Genomic DNA, 19,036 nt, shown 5'->3' on the forward strand with positions numbered 1-19,036 from the left:
AGGCTCCTAAGGCAGAATGCTTGTGAAAATTTTTACTTTATTGAAAAGATGAAGCAAAATAGAAGTGGGCCAATTCTGGGATAGATGGCTAAACTAAGAAGGCAATAAACAGAAACACCACGATCAACAAATCTGTGATGTCAACATTTTAAAGAGAGGTGTAGCAAACAGGTTAAACATGAATAGGACAGCAATTCATTGTAGATGTGACAATAATTTTCCTTCACACCGTATTCTTACCAGCCACTCAGCCCAGGAAGCTTTTGGAAAAATGCATTTAGTTTGGCCTATTATAACAGAATAAGGTGAACTGATGCCTTCTAGCTTGGTCTTGAACGGGAAAAGTAGAAAAACTGAGATCAGACTGAGTTAACTTGCTGTTAGTTCCAACCCTTTCTTTCCACAAATACAGAATAATATCCTTAGCTCATTTTTAGCTTTTTGTAGTATAACCTCAGTTCCTTTTTCTTCCTGGAAGTCCTACACAATCAGTATTGGAAAATTACCAAATCATTTTGAAAGGGAAAAGCTGAATATGAACAAAGTCCCTTCAAATGTTCAAGAAAATCTGGAAAAGTGTCCTTTCCAGTTCTTTTGCTTCTGGATATTACTTTGTAGATACAGTGAGTAAATGCTTTCAAACTGAAATACAATTCAAGGTGCTGGCTCCCCTTCTGTGGACAAGCAATAATAAATTATTAATACTTCAGTCACAACTTCTTGTTCCATTCTGAAATAAACACATTGTTTTGAGTTTTCTCAATCAAGACATTTCTAAGCTAACAGTTCAGCATAGCTGGAGGATGGGAAAAATCTTCTCTTTTATTCCAGAACAAAACTGCTTTCAGGAGACTGCAAATAAAGAGGTTTCAAGTGTAAATTAGGAGCTTTTGTTTATTATATACTTGGTTTATATAAAATATACATAAGGCGACGGGAATGTTGCAGATAAGAAGGGGTCTGGGGGTTTTATGTGTGGGGGTTTTGGTTTTTTAAATAGTAAATGACCAAAAGTGCCACATGGTGAGACTTCTGGGGAATAAAACCATAATAGCATCAAAATCATATAAAAGGTTTTTATTTAAATTATACAGATCAGCTTATCAGAACACTGTTAGTTCATCTGGAAGGTTTTCGACTGCTGTCTCTAAGATCAGAATTAACATAATCCATTTTAAATCCACTCTAGAGTCCCTTACTAATTATATATATATGGAGCTCAGGACCTTGCCCTTTTAACATCTGTTCTGATAAAGCACTGAAGTCTTATTAATTTGAAGGTCATCTGCAGGTCAGGATTTAAACTAAAAAGTTTTGCATATCATTTCATGGAACGATGTATTTGTATATTTTGCTTTAAATTCCATAGATTTAACTCAATGCTGAAGAGTTTGAGAACAGTATTATTAGTTCCCATCATATATTATCAATCATATAAGGTAAAAATTGCCCATTTGACTATAAATGAGTTAAAGACATATCTTCAATTTTTTTTTTCATATAAACATAGCAGTCCTCTGTCTATTCTTCTGAGCTAATCTTGTAAGAATATGTTCCCCAACAAAAAATTTATAATGTAAGCTTTGAAACTGAAGACACAAGTTTGAAACACCAATAGAGGTCATATGATAAAATTCTCCAGAACTGATCCATCTTGTCATCAGAACCAGAAAACTATAAGATGGATTTTACTAACATCTCCAAACTATAAAAATGGAAACTTTTAAAACCAGCAAGAAGCAGGACTGGAAAAACAAACAAACAAACACACACCAACAAAAACCCCCAGAAGATTAATACTAGTGTTTTGCATCACCTTATTCTAAAATTGAGCTGATGTTTTACAAAATGGCCAAATCCCAGGCACAGAGCAGTCAGGTCTGTATTAGAATTTGAAACATCAACACACCAAAAATTCAAAAGAAAAAGAAAATGACCATTACTTCAGTGTACACAAAGTATTAAGTTATGTTTTAAATGACAGAGAGAACTTTTATGATTTTTATCAGCGGAGTGTCACAGTTCAGAAGCAGTTACGAAAAATACTGTAACTTACTAAAAAAGCCCCCCCCAAGTTAAATTAGAGCAGTCAAGAAGCTACACAGGACAGGAGAGCAAGATGAACTCAAAGGCTGTGAATTTTACTGAGAAAAACACATTTGTACACAAGCCTTCTGAGAAAAGAAACATTTAGTCATGTCCCAAAATTTCCTGCTGAAAAAACCAAGAGGAGAGACAATAACCTTAAAATTCTCATTTTATTTTAATTAAGGAAATAAACTTAGAAATAAACAAAGAAAAAATAGTGGTGTTCTCCAACTTTTGTGCTTCCCTCAGAGGCAAATACTGTATATTCCAGCTTACTACATTTCCATTAATTAAATATGAAAAACTTTTTGTATTCTACCAAACAAATTTAAGGGAGTTCATTGGAGTTTTTCAATAATACTGTGGGAAAGTAATATTCACAGAGATCTTGAAGATGATATATTGAAGTTGCAATTGAAAACTTTTCACCACAGGAACAACTATTTATTTGGTTTTAAATCTTGTTGCCTTAACAATTCTAAACCTAATTTTTAACCTTCCCCAGCATACCAATTTTATCAGTTGCCCCAAAGAACCACAGACTGAGATCAAGGCACTACTAACTCTGAAACTTCTGTAAAATGAGTCAAAAGCTCAATATTTCTGAAAATCAGATTAAAGAGTTGCTGTGCAAAAAGACCCAAGATCTGTGGAACACCTTTTTCATCCATAATGATGTAATAGGAGATTTTTTTAAAAATAGGAATTATTGAACAAATAGAGTTGTGAGAACAGTGAGAAAGAAAGCAGCTACAGTTCTGTATCAAATGTATATTTTGATGGGGGTTTTTGCCAGATCCATGGGAATTATTGATTTGCAGTTGGTAAAATCCAGTATTTCATTTTAACATTGTTCCAAAACAATGCAGAAAACCAAAATCAAATCACCACCGGTTTTATCTGTTCCGGTATCTTTCCATACAGACATGGCTAGAACCAAATTATATAAATTATGAAGTTTTCCTATTTGCATCCTTTATGTCTTCAGGTTTATTTGAATGCTTGGAAGGTTTAGGCAGAGGAAGCCTGCATGACTGTCTCAGTGAGACTTAGTAACCTAAATAACTAATCAACTCTGTCTTTCCCACAGTTTGGAAGAAAGCTTATAGTAAGGTCAGAAAACAAATCCAAGTCTTTCAGGGCAAAAGACCATACTCTTTCTTTAGTCCTTCTCACAGTAGATTCAAGAAGATTCAGCAGCAACCTTAGCAGATTGACTTATTTACTTATTTTCATTGTATGGCAGGTTTGGTTTTTTTCTTTTAACACTCATTGTGGAAGAAGACTTGCAAAAAACACCAGTTCTAACAATTCCCAATTAGACCACAATCTCTTGAAACAGCTGGGAACTTTCTCCAGAGACACATGTCAAAATCCAAACACATAGGCCATGGTAACAGAGCTGTATAAAACGTGTGATGATCTTATCTCCGACTTAAAATTAAAGATCTAGGTAGCTCAGTCTAAATGCATAGCCCCCACTAGGTGTTTTGGAGAGCAGTGGAGAAACTACGCCTCTCCCTTGTGCTTCCTCAGCTAAGACTTTAAACGCTCCATAACTCTTCCCAGCCAATTGTGTCTGTTTAGAGCAGATTCTGCAGCTACTTCCTCTCACAACTATAGTTCTTGTCAACTTGTGTTATGCATGGCTCAGGAGACAGATAAATAGGAGACAGAGCCTTTCACCTCTAGGTCATCAGTTCAAACATAGCCCATGTTCGTAGGGACCAAAAGTTGCTATCAATAGATGGCTTTTTGGACTCCTCAGTAAACCTCCATTCCATCTGCATAAACCAGTATGTATGCCAGACCCAAAATCCTGCATTATCTTAAAAGGTGTCTGCCATGGAGAAAAGGAAATGGAATTCCAATATTTATCCTAAAACAACTGTCCCCCAAAAATACAGAATATCCACACTTTCTTCTTCCCTTCCTTTAAACATTAGAAATTCATAGTGCAAGACTGTAAGACAACGGAATATTGAAAACGTATTCTAAAAGACTGCAAGCAGGGAAAGTCAAAAGAAAAGAGGTCTTTTTTTAAAAGACCAATGAAAGCTTTGCCTCATTAACAAACCTCAGTGAAGGTTTATGAGAAAAATGATGTTTGCCTAAAATAAACATTCCTCATTGTTTTGTTAAGACAGGGATTGTGAATGCTCCTCTCTCTGACTCTTCCAGGAAAGCTTCACAGCAAAACTTAGGAAGGTCAGTTTTGAAATTCCTTGTACCTGCACACATCAGCTACCAGGTCTTTGCACTGATGCTCTGGATGTCCTTGCTATTGCTCAATCATGTAGTGTTAAAGGCCAGGACACACTCACTCTTTGGATTTGTTGCCTGCTAAGCCACAAGGAAATTACCATTTGAATTACCTGCAAGTTCCATGGGATAGCCACCTCTAGGCTATTATAGGGAATTGCAAGTCACAGGCAAAGTAGTAACCGTAGCGTAGCTAATGAAAGATATCTGAGCTGGAGTAGTAGCCTGCAGCATTGTCTAAACCTTCTGCACTCCATGTGATTTCAAGGTATGGTACATCAAAGCTATGGCATCTCCCCTCTCCCTTAGATCTTTTTATGGTATGACAATGACATGTCCAAACCCCTCAATTCAGTATATTGTCCTTTGACTTTTAAGACTTCCTCTCTGGCAACTCCTTCCACAGGAGAATTATCAGATCTGAATCTCTTAAGTAATAGAAATTCAGTTTTAGCACATCAACCATCAGTGGACTCTACAAAACTACTAGCAAACATGGAGTCAAAATGCTAAAAGCCATCTGCAATTTTATCCCACCTAAGTGATCTCTCCATAATGACATTAGGAATTATAACTTCCCTTGCAATTCTAAAACCGGGATACTGCTTGTCTTGCCTGATAGAGCAAGGGAATGGCAGAATGCAGGCCTTGATCCCAGTGTTGCCATATTTTCAACATGCTAAACATAGTACACTCTACTGACCACCTTGCAGAAGGAAGCGGTGCGATTCAGACAGCACACCCTGCAGTCTGTTCTCTGGCCAGAGTCACAAGGGCACTGGACTGTCTACACCCTTCTGCTGCGCTGCTCTAAGAGCACTGCAACAACTTGCTGCCCGCCACTCTAAGCAGATGTCAAACCAGTGTCCTGTTCAGAGGAAACAGTGTATAGCAGTCAAGCTGGTAAGATCTACCACACCAGTTCACATCCAGCAAGTTTTGATTGTAATAAGAGACAGCATAGTGCTATAGCTATTAGGTTATTCTTAAAGCTCTTATATTTCTGCGGAATGTGGGCACAGGTACCACGTAGCACATATACCACTGTCGAAGATGCATCAGATTTGCTGCCATGCTGATTGATCTGATGTGTACAGTAGATCTGATGCACTTTGGACATGTCTGCACACAGGCTTTAGAGCTGATTTACTCAAACACAGGGGCCGCGGTTGAGCATTTTCAGATGTCCAGCGGTATGGCAGGAGTGTTGGCTACTCAGACAAACGGTCCAAAAGTAAATCTAGATTACACAGTAGCCCTGTAGACACCTGACTATGCATAGCTAGTTCCAAATGGAAACAGTCAGGTCCAGACAGACTTGTTAGCAGGAGCTTCCTCCAGTGGTGCCAGGACACAAAGAGGCAATGACAATGATCATGAATCCAGTAAGGGAAGACACAGAGCAATAGGTGTGACTGAGGCTGTATGAAAAGCAGGCAGGGATGAAGGTGGCAATGATGCTGTAGAAATCAAGAAGAAGATAGCAGTAGTAGTATTCCTGGGGTGGGTGTGCATGAGGTGCAAGGCAGCAGCATCAGCCCCAGTGGGACAGGATGACAGCTACAGGGGGGCACGGGCAGCCAAGCTGCCATGGAGAGAGAACCGGGGATACTGGGGTTACAGCAGCGGTGAGTAGCTCTGAGAAGATGGAAAATGAAGACACAACAGAGGAAGGAGCAACTGGTCACATACCAGTTAGAAACCATTATTCTAGAAATTTGTTTTCAACTACGGTTTTAATTTTTTTTTAATTGAGTTAATTTGTCACAAAGCGGGAAAAAAAAAACCAAACCACAACACATTTTCTGCACTTCGTTCTCATAGTCCCATGTACACAAAAGATTAGCATGGAGATACCAGATAGGTCTAAAGAAAGGAGTGAAACGTCCTTTTTTCTTGGATTATGAATTTGATTTAAATACATCATGATAGATTAATCAGGTATTAACGTACTCTGAAAGACCTTTACTCTCTAAGGACCTTATTATTCTGGCTTCTTAAACTGTTTTAAGTATTAAAAAAAAATACACTTCACATTTTATAATCATAACTTCACTGCATGTCATGCTTATTTAAGTAAACATTATTTTTCCATGGCAATCACTAAGATTCTAAAAATCTTTATATTTAATATAACATTTGTTCTCTTGCAGTGACACTCTTGAAACACAGACAAGGTATTATGAAAAGAAGACTACACGTAGCAAGCTACAGGACTTAGAATACTTACTTGTCTACATTAGTGTTTGCTATTCTATCAGTTTACTTACAAATGTTATATTTTACTCATAGAAATAAGTTCACTCACCTTTTTACATTCATCTGTTCTTTTAGTTTGCTGTACATTTCCAGCACTGCATAAAAACAAGCAGATTAACCCATGGATCTTATTGTGGTTTTAGTTAATAAAAGAGGAAAATATATACTGTAAAGGACAAAATAAACCATAGAAAAGGATATGCTAAATTTACCTTATTTAGTTCCTATTGTAACATAAACATCATAAAACTAGCAAAAAAAATTCTAGAATGCAGCTAAGAAAGAAAAAAGAACTGAACTCTTAACAGCTTTTAAATGAAAAAGAATTAAGATTAAACATATAGTGTCTACCTATATATAGGTAGACACTATATATATCAGGCATATTCACTCACTTACTACACACCATAATTTTATCTGCATTACCAGTCTATGACCTGTCTCCATTAAATGGCAACAGTACCACCTACTGTACTCATAACAAGTCAACAACAAGACTTTAACAAAGTAAAATTCTCAAATCTGCTTTTACGCCAATACCATGAACAGGATAAAACCCTTATAGAGCTGTGTGCAATCCTGTAATATTACCTTTCTGAAATATCATTTAGAGCCCTTATGTTTTATTAAAAAAAAAGCCTGTAATGACACAGAGCTAAAAGTACAACACTGAAATAGAATCATTAGGATTTTCCCTGGAATTCAAACAGTAAAAACCACCCTCTTAAGCAACAAATTCATTGTTTATCATATTAAAAAATATTACTTCATTTAAAGCTGTATGTGGCTACATTGTTTGCATCATTTATATCTGTCTCACTGTCTTGTCACAAAGTGGCTTAATTGCTCTGCATCAAATATTGTAAAAGACATGGAACCTACGTGCTGATATCTTCTTAAAATCAGTTAATTTTTTTGTTAAAATGGATATTGCAGGACCACAACTTAAAAAATAAAATTCTTTTCCTTTTTGGCTATTGTGACTTACTTTATTTAATTTGCCATCCCATATAGCTATAGGTCACTCACCTGGAAGACACAACTGTAGTTTCTCCACAACTGTTGTAATATTCTGTTGCTGAACTCTACATCGGATGATTTCCTCTGTTTGGGCTATCACCTTAGAGATTTAAAAAAAAAAAAAAAAAAAAAAAGAAAGAAAATAACAATTAAATTATGCAAATAAATTTAATTTGCTACAAATATTCATCATGCCCATATAGGAAGCACCATTTTCTCACCTCTTTCCCAGCATCCTGAAGCCTTCGGTTGGTATCAGTAACTTGGACCTTAAAAATAATTTCACCTTTGTTAGACAAATATGCATATATTGCCCTGATGTGACTGCTCACCCTTGTAATCAGATCATGCTTCATGAGAAACTTAGAACAAAGAAATGCAAATTCAAATTAACTCTACAGCTTGAACTTGAACTTTTGATCGCAAAGGGCTTTTGTTAACTTCAATTACTTATGACAGTTCTTTCTAACAGATTCTGTGGCAAATTTCTCAAATTTACTTGGGATTTTTGAACTTTCCTTGTTTCAGTAGGTCTGTCAAACAATTCAAATCATTGACCCAATTGACCACTGGTCCCTTTTTGATAACCTCAATGAGCTCTATGGGCCATTCATTGTCTGTAAGAAATGGTGACTGCATTTTATGGTAATTAAACATTCATACTTTGCTGAATGCAAACACTGGGTGGTTGATTAACATCAAACGTGGAAATCTCCAAACCACAGCAACATTTTAATGCTGCAGGTGCAGGCAAAGCTCGACCTCAGATTTTCCCACATAGTAAGTGACTCATTAGGTCATCATAATAAGGAAGCACATTCTAGTTTATTAAAAATCTCATTAATTTCTGAACAAAGATGCTCAATGACCTCATTGACGCTGTATTTGGTCTCTTGTTATCTGAATATCCTTTATATAATGCTCTTCTAATCATAACCTCTGATGAACTATGCTCATTCTGTCTGGCGTGCATATTTTGCTCTCAAAAGTGTAAAGAGAGCTAAAAGGGACGGATCTTATAATTCACTATTCTGCATTCTGATTTGGGAGTAAATCTTAGTTCTCATTTCTAATGAAAACTACTAACTCCACCTACTCTCCTACTCATTACAGAGTAAAGAAAATTTATTTTTCATGCATAGTTGCAGTATTTTTATTTTTCTAATCAAGACTTTAAATTTTTCTAAGGTCTGACATATAAACACATGATTAGAAAAAGACCTATGTAAGAAGTATTTTACCATTTGTTGTTCTTTACCCTCTGAGAAAGCCTTTAAAAAGGGCAAAATAATTTTGGTAACACTTTCTGAAAACATACATTAAAAAAAAAAATCAGAATTAGACCTAATAAAATATTCAGCTTTGTAAATGTAAATTACTGGATCAGGCAACACAGCTCCAGTCACAAATCCTAAATAATCCACTTTTTAAAAATTGTTGCAAACATCACAGTGTATGTGATAATCACTAAATTCTTATGCTTCAGTAAAAGAGTCAAGTTCCTTCTTTTAAATTCAAAGACAATGATATATGAAACTCTGAAAACTAGTTCCTTACCTTTAATTTTTCTGCATCAGCCCTAACTTTAAGAAGTTCTGTAATAGCATCCACAAAGCCCTGATGGTGAAAATTGCACATCTTTTCTATCTCCCTGTCATGGTTACGTATGCAGGCGTCTAGTTTTTCCATAAACCTCTGATGTGCATTTGGTTGGTCATCATATACGGACCTGTTAAATACAAATAAGAAAATCAAAGTTTACTTTTTCCCCCAGTTAAAAATAGTATGCAAGGATCTTTATTGAAATCTCTCTCTTAAAAAGAAAACAAAAGGACGCAAACTTGATGTTACGGTGGTATCATTTGTGATCCACTCCACAAAAATCAGCATTAAAAGAAAGAGATGGCACAAAACTGACAACTGAACCCAGCCCTTATGGCATTAATCCAGGTGCTTAACCAGTTACATCATGGTTGACCTGAGCCTCACTGGTCTGTTATTTATGCCCTAATGCTCAAATACGGTTACAAAAGAATCCGTTTCTCTGACCACCTCAAATAGCATGGATCGCTTTTCCATCAAATTCCATTCTTTGCTAAATATAAAGAAGTTCAAACATACAAATTTGCTTTTCTGGTATTCCTAACATCAGAGTTATCCAACTAAATCAGGGTTGGATGCTTCCAGCAGCCAGAACGACTGGAGCACTGTGCAGCAGCACCGGACCCCCGGCGGAAGGCAATCCCCCCTGCTCCCTGCCTCCTCCTGCCCGCGCTCAACATCTCCTGAAGCAAAACCATGACACGCACGTGCCTAAGGCTGCTACCTCAATGGGGTCTAACTTTCAGGAACGGCTAAAATCAGGTCTTTTGGTTTGTTTTACTAATTGTTTGAATAGTACACTTACAAACCTCAAGCAGGAAACATGACTCCAGGAGAAATTACTGGTGTAGCTTGTTAAGCTGCGTCAGAAATAGAAAGCTGCGTGGAAAAATGTTCAAGCATGAGAGTGAGCAAAGGGGCAATTTAAAGCTTTAGACTTTAGGAGAGGAAGCAAGGAAAGAGGTATTACAGAGAACTATACTGGAAATCAAAGGTAAGAAGTCTCCCAAGAAAGGTAAGGCAAAGGCAGTTCCAAAATCTGATTAATAACTTGATATAGCAACAACAGCAAAGACAGGTAAGTTTTGAAGCAGCTTTTCAGATAGAATGAGAGCAGCATTACAAGGATGATATAGTCATACCTATACAAACATGTTTGTACCGCAGACTACAAGCGTTCAAAAAAAATCAGGAGATCAAAAATCTTTAAGTTGCTTTTTTTAGCCTCTAATTTCCTTTCATAATTACAAAGTTTCCTCCAGAAATCCGTAAGCAGAAGCTGCTTTAAAAAAATAATAAAATTTTAAAAAATTTTAAGATGGGGAAGAAAAAAAAAAAGCTGAAGTTCCAATGGTCTCAATGTTGCTTGTAGAAGTAGAGTCTTAAGTTCAAGACCCAGGCAACAGTCAGTCAAAGCCTCTAAAGCTCTTGAGTAGAGAGAAAATACTTCCCTACTGGTCGTCTTGGAGAAGTATGACTTCCCATATTCTTCAAGATCCTCTTTTCTAACCAGACAGCTGGGCTCTGCCAAGATCTGGGGTCATCATCACCCGTTTAACAAACCTACAGCTGAGTGTTTGACAAGAACTTGACCTTTCAAGGAAGAAAAGGGTATAGAAGAGATTGAAAAGACTCTTGTAAATAGATTCTTCCCTGTTTTTGAGTTCTTTTGACCTTGGACAATATACTCGGAGAAGCAACTGAAGTTAGAGAAATGAGAAAGGTAGTAAGCTGTCCTACATACCAAAGGAAGAAAACCAATTCTTGATAGCCTGCTTGCTATAGATACTTTCTCAGGGAAAAATCTATTCAATAAAATATTCCTAGAATATCCCCCTTTTTGTTAGGATTGATAGGAAAGTAAGGCTATGGTACTGAAAGGCAGGCTCTTTCCTCCAAAGTGCACCAGGGAAAAATCCAAGGTTGTTGACTCATGAAGTGGTTCACAAAGGGAAAAATAGCCCTCACCCTTTCCACCAGCACACTTTAAAATGACAGCTGGAAGGAGCAAACATGTGACAGTCAGTCTCTCCTCCTGAGGTTCCTGTCAGGCTGCCTGAAAGGGACCCCTCAAGGCTGCCCAGGACAACTGAGATTTAAAGGGCTGTGGTGGAAGACCATGAGTGACCCACATCTGTCAGTGGGAAACACCTGCACCCAGAACCTGGTGCTGGCTGGAGGGAGAAGCAGCAACCTGGCCTGAGAGGAAAGAAAGGCGCAGGACACATAGTCAGCATTAAGTGAGCTCTCAATAGGCAACCTAATGTTCTGCATCTGAAGACATGGGGGGAAGCATGTAGACCGTATCACTGTTACCTGTAAAGAAATGGGCAAGGAATGAGGACAAGGCTCAAAAACTGATGTAGTGCTCCAAAACACACAGTACGAGCTGGTTACATGAGTGCTGCTCTGTCTCTATAAGGAAAGGATCAGAGATTTTGGAACCTACAGGGTGGGCACAGAGGGACATCCACCTGTCTCCAGAGTATCGTTCCTCGAGAAGAAATAAAAAGATTAGGAGGACCAGAGGCATCAGATAGTGCTTTCACAGATATCGGGCATGCGTGAGCTTCCCCTGAACAGGCTGAACTCGCCATCTATACTGCACTGGATACTAAAGCAAAAAGCAGCAGAAAGTTCAATTTATTACTGCTTCCTTGAGCCTTTCATTTAAGGGTGGAGGGAGTCTCCAAGTTTAGGTCTCCTTCCAATGTTCTCAAAGGGAAGTGAGAAAGGAGTATCATTATCACAAAGACAGAAGACTTCCATCTGTTGCTGCAAACTCGTAACTGTAAGTTGTGTAACGTAACTGTAAGTGAAAACAGCAGTAAAACACAGTAGACCAAATATACCTAAAATGAGAACAAGACTGTAAAAAGATGGTGCAAGAGCAACTCCATACTTGAGTTTGTACCACCAAACTTTCTTTGGTGGTAGCAATGCACTGTCTTTTTGGACTTAGTTATTGCCTGATGATTTTGGTGTATCCAGTAGCTGCAGTTCAGCATGGCTGTCTTGGTATCTTTTTATCAATTTCGGATCTGCCAACACTGGCAGATATGCTGTTAAAATACTGAGAGGGGGAAATAATTTGCGACCAGGAGATTTCTCTTTAAAATGTTATCAAATAATTCCAGACAACATAGCCAGAAAGTCTAGAAGCACATACAATGTAGCATAGGCAATACAGTATTCATTGTTACAACAATCAGCATTTATTATTTTTTCTCAGTATTAAAGCTATTTATACTTCAGTTTAATGATGATAAATAAAGTACTGATTGAAAATTCTCAGGGGTATTATCACAGCATTTAATTCAAAATCATACATGGAATAGATGTTCAAAATCTAGGAGGAAGAAATCAATACTGTGTACGTGCCAACGCACTGCTTTAACCACAAGATTAGCCTACGTTATTATAATAAGAGTTACTATTTTATGTTCTACATTACACAGTTCTCTGCAGGGACACTAATAAAATGGTGATCTGTGATCTAAAACAGTATTTTGACAGAGTTCCTTAAGATCCACTAGTAGTATAAATTCCATATTAATTACATATGTAGACAGCTCCATCTTGTGGGAACAATAACAAATCAACCCTCTTCAGCACATTAGTGAAAAAACTCCGGAGACAGAACTGCTTACCTTTGAAGAAATAAAACATCACAGTATTTAAAAGAAATTCACACTTTGTATCACAACTCCCTGATCTAGGTGTGAAGAAAGAAGACAAATTAAACAAGTTTACTAACTTTCTTAAGATGCTGTACTCTTAGGACACTACACACATGCTATTTCAGAGGCTTCAGAAGGAAGTCTGACCTAAAGCACTGGCCTTTTTGAAAGTGTAAGTGTACTTGAGAAAGCCATGCCATCTCTGGCCATGGACAGAAATTAGGCTTTTTCTTGAAACTGCAATCACAACTGAGGCGATGCATGCCTGATTTACCCATTATGGAACATCACACATAGTACAGTATGGTTTATTTCTGATACTGAAGCTTATTTTCCATACATACATTTCAAAAATTACCTACACGTATCTAAATAAAGTAATTGCTACCTTTGAATAATTATCTGAAGGCGTACATTTCAACAGATTATGGCACTGCAAGCAATCCTGATAGCAATTCTGCACTTTTCAGAGTTGAATTATCAGGCATCAGAATGGAATCCTGAAAGCATCCTATAGCTAATTCTTTTAAATTACAAGACAAAATTAACGGAATTTACAACACACACACGGTTCTGTTGGGAAGACAGTGAGGAAGCGGTAACTCTTCCAGATGCATTTCTTCAGGAGACGACTACTACATGCAACTACGTCTACCCTAAAAATCTCTCTCTCACTTTAAGTTGCTTCACATATGTCAGTGAGAAGTGTCATAAAAAGGGGCAAACATGCCTAGGCTATCAAGAGAAATTTTACATGTGTAATATATAGTTCTTTCCATTTTTGTTTACATTTATACACTTCTGAATGAAGAACCCCAAGAATCCTCTTGAGCTTTATGGGCCCCTGAAGCAGACGCCAGTGGTCTGAAATATAGCACAAATCTGAACTGAGCAAAACTGAAATACAAACAAGATCAGTTTGTATTACAACTGCTTTCTACCTGTGATCTATACAGCTATAGGAACCTATATGTGACTACTGGTTGATTCACACCATGAAACTCTGAAGAGTAAGCTTTTTCTCAGTATAAGTCTCAAACTGGAAAAAAAAAAGAAAAAATCACTGATGTTGGAGACAGAAGTTTGTACTTGATTGTGACATTAAAAAAAAATACACAACGGACCATCTTAATCTTCAATCTGAAATGACAGAACATTAACTTGAGTGACTAGTTAGACATCAGTACTGCGAATCAGTGACAGGGCAGGTACTATTTTCATTCCTAACTGATGGGGCAAGCACGATATCCATGAAGAGCACAAGCAGAGCTGAACGATTTTTCCAGTAATGTGTAGCAGGTTATTTGTTTATATTTCCCAGAACTCTGTATATAGACAGAGAGACATTTTTTCTGACTCATCCCAACAACTGGACAATATAAGTCATATTAATGCCAGGCTAGGTAAATACAAGATAGTGCAGAAAGTACTTAGAAGAGGAAAAAAATGAACTAGGAATAGTCAGAGACAGCTTAACCTAAAGGAGAAAGATATCTCAGTCACTGGCTGAATTTTATTGCAATAGGGATATTTTTATCTCAATCTTTTCTTACCAACTGGGCTGGAGGGAGAAAGACAAGCATAAACAGATTTGAATTCAGGTCTCAATAAAAACTGAAGGAGAATTTTCAGATATGCAACCATTTTCCAAATGAAGAAAATCAAACAAGGTTGCTTTATAGCATAAAAAAACCTCCCTACATTTTTTATTTTCAAAACTGAAACACAATATGAAAAATACGTATTAATGGGTCTTATTGACAATTTTTTTGTGTTTACATGCAAAAATCTATTGAAGCACCAGAGGGCACCATTCTATGCACAAAAATACCAGCCATTGAGTAAGCAAAAAGGGTAATCTCCAGAGAGGTAAAATTCAGCCAAGAATCGTAAAACCTAATCTGTCATGAATTCCACCTGACCCTTCACAAAATAATAATAATTCTAAAAATCAATTATCCTCAAATCATCTGATCCATTCTATAATGACAACTCCATACATACGCACTACCACTCGAAGCCACTGTCATAGATGTCGTCACAAACGGTTAGAGTACAGCTTCAAAAATATATTTCTGCTACCATTTCATATAAATATTTTCTGTACATGCAACCAGGATACATATCATTAAATGCCTGAGTGCAAATGGGATTAAAAGAGGATCAGCATTTCACGAAGGAGGAGGGAAATAAAAAGTTACAGGCCAAAAAAAAATCATAAGCCCAGAAATTAATTTAATATGTTGACCAGACTACTGGAAAGGTAGGCAAAGAAAGTGCATATAGACTAGTAAGCGTAAAAGGAGAGGAGCCTAAAAATATTTTTTGAGAGTCAGCAAATACCCCAAATTTGCTTTTTCCCCCCTCATCGTCATCTTCGTTGATTCATGACCTCTACGTCATCTTCCCACTAGAAAATGAGAATAATCAGAAACCTGAACTTCCACCGTAATCTACTTGGTGGGAGTTTAGCATGGAAAAGTGAATTGCAAGAGTAATCAGAATGAGAACTGAAGTAATTTTGTCCCTTGTATCTATGGTGACAGCTGTAACTTTTCAATGGTAAGCAAAACTGCTCAGGTACTCAGACTTCAGGCAAAAATAAATTTGAAGAGTTTATTTTATTAAAAATAAAAGCTCTATACTTTCATAAGAAAATAATGATTCAGAAGATAATATTAATTCCTGGTTGGTGATAAATAACTCTGTCAATTAAAAATCATTACTAAAATGGTCTATTAGATATAGAAAAAAAAAATTAACAAATCCCTTTTGGGTTTTAAAAAAATCTATTATTTCTTGAAGATTTTGGGGGTTTTTTGTGTGTGTGTTTGTTTTTTTAAATGGACAATGATTCGATTTTTAATTGCCATCCATATTCAGGAGAAACATCTCTGAGCTTATGGAGCACTACTGTAAGTTTTTAGAGTGAACAACTCTCTTCCTAGTAATCATTTATAATAATAGCTTCTAACAGAAGCAAAGGCTCTTAAAACAGATCACCTATTTAAAAAATAGCAAAAAAAAAAAGTCAGAAAATAGAGAAAAAATACTGATCTTTTTACAGGACAAAGTAGCTCCTCACTAATGACTTGCCACCTTCCACCATTTTCACACACCTCCAACCGATCCTGTTCTGTCCCATTTCTAAGACGAATTGCAGGTTCCCCACCCCTGCCTACACTGCCACAAAGTCTTTCATTTCCTGATTACACAAGACATATGAAGCAATTAAAAACTGTATACACACATTCCTTTCAGGGTACTGATAACCACTTAGTAAGTGCCAATCAGTTACATCTCCATGAATGCTGTGACGATGATGGGAATTACACGTATCTTACACAACGTAAGCCTGACCATGCAACTTATGAACTGCAAGGGATACAAGAGAAAAAGATTCATTTGTAGAGCTTCAGATTTAGCATTGTGGGGAAAAAAAAAATTTAACTGATCACTTTGATCGGTTAAACCAAGTCACAAAAGAAGAGACTCAGACATACAATTTTTATTCCATTTTTCAAAGTAATACTTAAAACAAAACAAAACACACACACAAAGAAACCAACTCTCAAATGAAGAAACTGTGCTTGTGGAAAATCATGTTTTTAGAATTCATATCTTGCTACCAAAGCTAATTTTGTACTGAGGCTAGAGATGCTCTCAACCAGCTCTCATACACATGTTGCAAGAAGTGGCCCAGTAGATGTTTGTCCTCTCCCTCCATTTCTCATTTGATTTAAAAAAAAAAAAAGAGAGAGAGATTAAATAAAGTTATAAAATAGAATAATATTTACAATTCAAATTTGTATGATGAGTTCAGTGGGATCGATGCAAGCACAAAACACTGACCATGCAAATTAAGATTCTGCCCTTAAAACAGACTTGTCACTGTGCTTATAACCATGGCATCCCTAACCACGATACTGTATCACACAATTTCACAGGAAACACTGCAGAAACTTCCTTTGTCCTACAATATACAAAGACATTTTCTGTTTACACAAACTACAAACTTTGTAGGGATTTTTCCATGGAGTAATTTCATATAGGTTGCTTCATACACCCTAAAAAGCTTTATAAAATAATGTCCAGGTGTTTCCTGTAATTCAACTGGAGTTATGGTAATAAGCACATTTCTTAAAACCTAAGCAGCCTTTCTATGCCAGGCGCTACCTAGGGTCCAGTTCTGCCATCCTTATTGATAATTACATCTCACCCCTCTATTTAAAAGATTGCATTACATGCCAGAACAACATAGACCTCAAGCTATGGCCTAATCAGAGAAAAGACTTTATTAATCTTAGTTTAGCTGTTATGCTTTACTTGCCTGGTTTTCCTGGATGTGCAATTTCTGTGAATTGTTCTCACTAATAGTATCCTGTTTCTATGAGCAGGAAAGGGCTGAGTACAGTTTGTTAGTTAACATTACTTCCTATAAGCAGGGTCCATATTCTGTAGTAGCAGCACTACAGCAGTCATTGTTCATGCTGGATAAGCAATGGATCATGCTGATGGCTGTTAATGGACATCCTCTGCAGCGAAACATGAACTGATAATCAGTAAACCCAGATTTGCAATAGACTTCCTCCTTCCTGTTTTTACACTGCTGACCAAGGAGATGCCTCTTCCTGCTGAGCCTTTGTGCGACTTACTGATGTATGAAGCAAGAAACTGAAAAACAAGTGCCGCACTACTATTTTTTTTCTAATTTTGTGTTGTAATAGTAGATAAAAAAGACAGCAAAGAAAACGCCAGCTTTACTTACTTTGGTACTAGCTATTGCCACGTAACATAATGCCCAGTGTGGCCATCTGTTTCATATACCTGAACAGATACGGTGGACATAGTCGGAACCTATGTTATTTCATAGAAAATAAAATAAGAAACTGAAGTCGATATAGCAATATTCTTATCTTCCCTTAATATTTCCACATACTGTAACATAAATTGTTCCATTTTAGGAGCAAAGGATTCATCTATAAATGAAATTGTGAACTTCTAAGTTCTTTTTAAATATTTGATCAGATTTCCATTAGACATGTCCCAGAAATAATTAGCCATCTATTACAACCTATACCTAATCTGTCTTCTTTATCTGGAGCACTTTAGACATAATCTTTAAGATAAATACGTACCAATATTTTCGGTAGAGCCTTCACGAGACATATGAAACAGAACAGAACATGTAATGTCACAAATGTCTAAGTTACTTACTTCAATAGGCTTTGAAAACCAACACTACATAGATGTAAACATATTATTTTAGAAATCAAGAAGTTCCAGATTAAATAAAATATCCAATAATTAAAAAGTTTCAAGACCAATTGGATTAAGAATGTATTCTATTCAATACAGATCAAACCAGATAATTCTTTGATGTGTCACATTCCTCTGCAAACATATAAGCAAAGCATATATTTTCCAGTAATTTTATATTATTATTTTTTGTTAACTCTATGAGCTCACATAGCCTATACATAGAAAATCATCGCGTATTTCTCTCATGCAAATCAACAGCCTGTACTATATATCCTTTGCACATGCACATCTCCCAGGATCACTGAAGAAAATGAAAGATTACTTTAAAAAAAAAAGTCTGTTTTTAATTCAAAAGCCCAGCTAAAACTACCTCACAGTGTTTCTCTCTGTTAGGAAGCAACTAACTTCTATTACTCTCTGTTACCTTACTCCAGTCCTCTACCTGCTCGATAAACAGACTAAGCGGCAGAAAATCTGTTCATGCCTTAGGGAAAGGTGACACTGCAGCACGCCACAGAAACTCCATATTTCAAGAGGAGGTAGTGCGTCTTGGCTACCTGATTACAGTTTTCTAAGTTTATGAAACAAAACAGAACAAACATACAGTATAAAACAATATAAACTATGTTACTTTTATGTTGAAATTATCTAAAAACAAAACTCGGAAGAAAATGTTGCCTCGCTGAAATCAATGGGGTAGAGATCCTTCAAAGTCACTCTACGCATAAGGAAGTGTGCACACTGTGAAAGTCCCAGTGAGAGCCGCCACCAACAGAAACATCTAAATGCCTGTAACAGAAAGGAGGGTAGAGTGTATTAAAATGGAAGTACACGATGCTTGGAAGTTTAAATACTTCTTTTTG

At 36.7% G+C, this 19,036-nt stretch overlaps 1 protein-coding gene across 15 annotated transcripts in view; it reads right to left on the reverse strand.

Annotated features, from left to right (window-relative positions):
* Nucleotides 1-19,036, reverse strand: part of EXOC6 (exocyst complex component 6) — a 94,909-nt gene that overhangs the window by 67,553 nt on the left and 8,320 nt on the right. For 11 of the 15 annotated variants that reach the window (XR_012674302.1, XM_075154720.1, XM_075154717.1 and 8 more), the window contains exons 2-5: nucleotides 9,187-9,358; nucleotides 7,851-7,898; nucleotides 7,639-7,729; nucleotides 6,659-6,704 (exon numbers count right to left, since the gene is read on the reverse strand). Coding sequence is in view for 13 of the 15 variants with exons in the window: in XM_075154720.1 (XP_075010821.1) it covers nucleotides 6,659-6,704; nucleotides 7,639-7,729; nucleotides 7,851-7,898; nucleotides 9,187-9,358 (357 nt within the window). In the remaining 2 variants the exon portion in view is untranslated. The other 4 variants (XM_075154724.1, XM_075154725.1, XM_075154719.1 and 1 more) reach the window with 4 other exon arrangements.

The sequence above is a fragment of the Calonectris borealis genome, chromosome 7 (genome assembly GCF_964195595.1).
Source record: "Calonectris borealis chromosome 7, bCalBor7.hap1.2, whole genome shotgun sequence".
Taxonomy (NCBI): domain Eukaryota; kingdom Metazoa; phylum Chordata; class Aves; order Procellariiformes; family Procellariidae; genus Calonectris; species Calonectris borealis.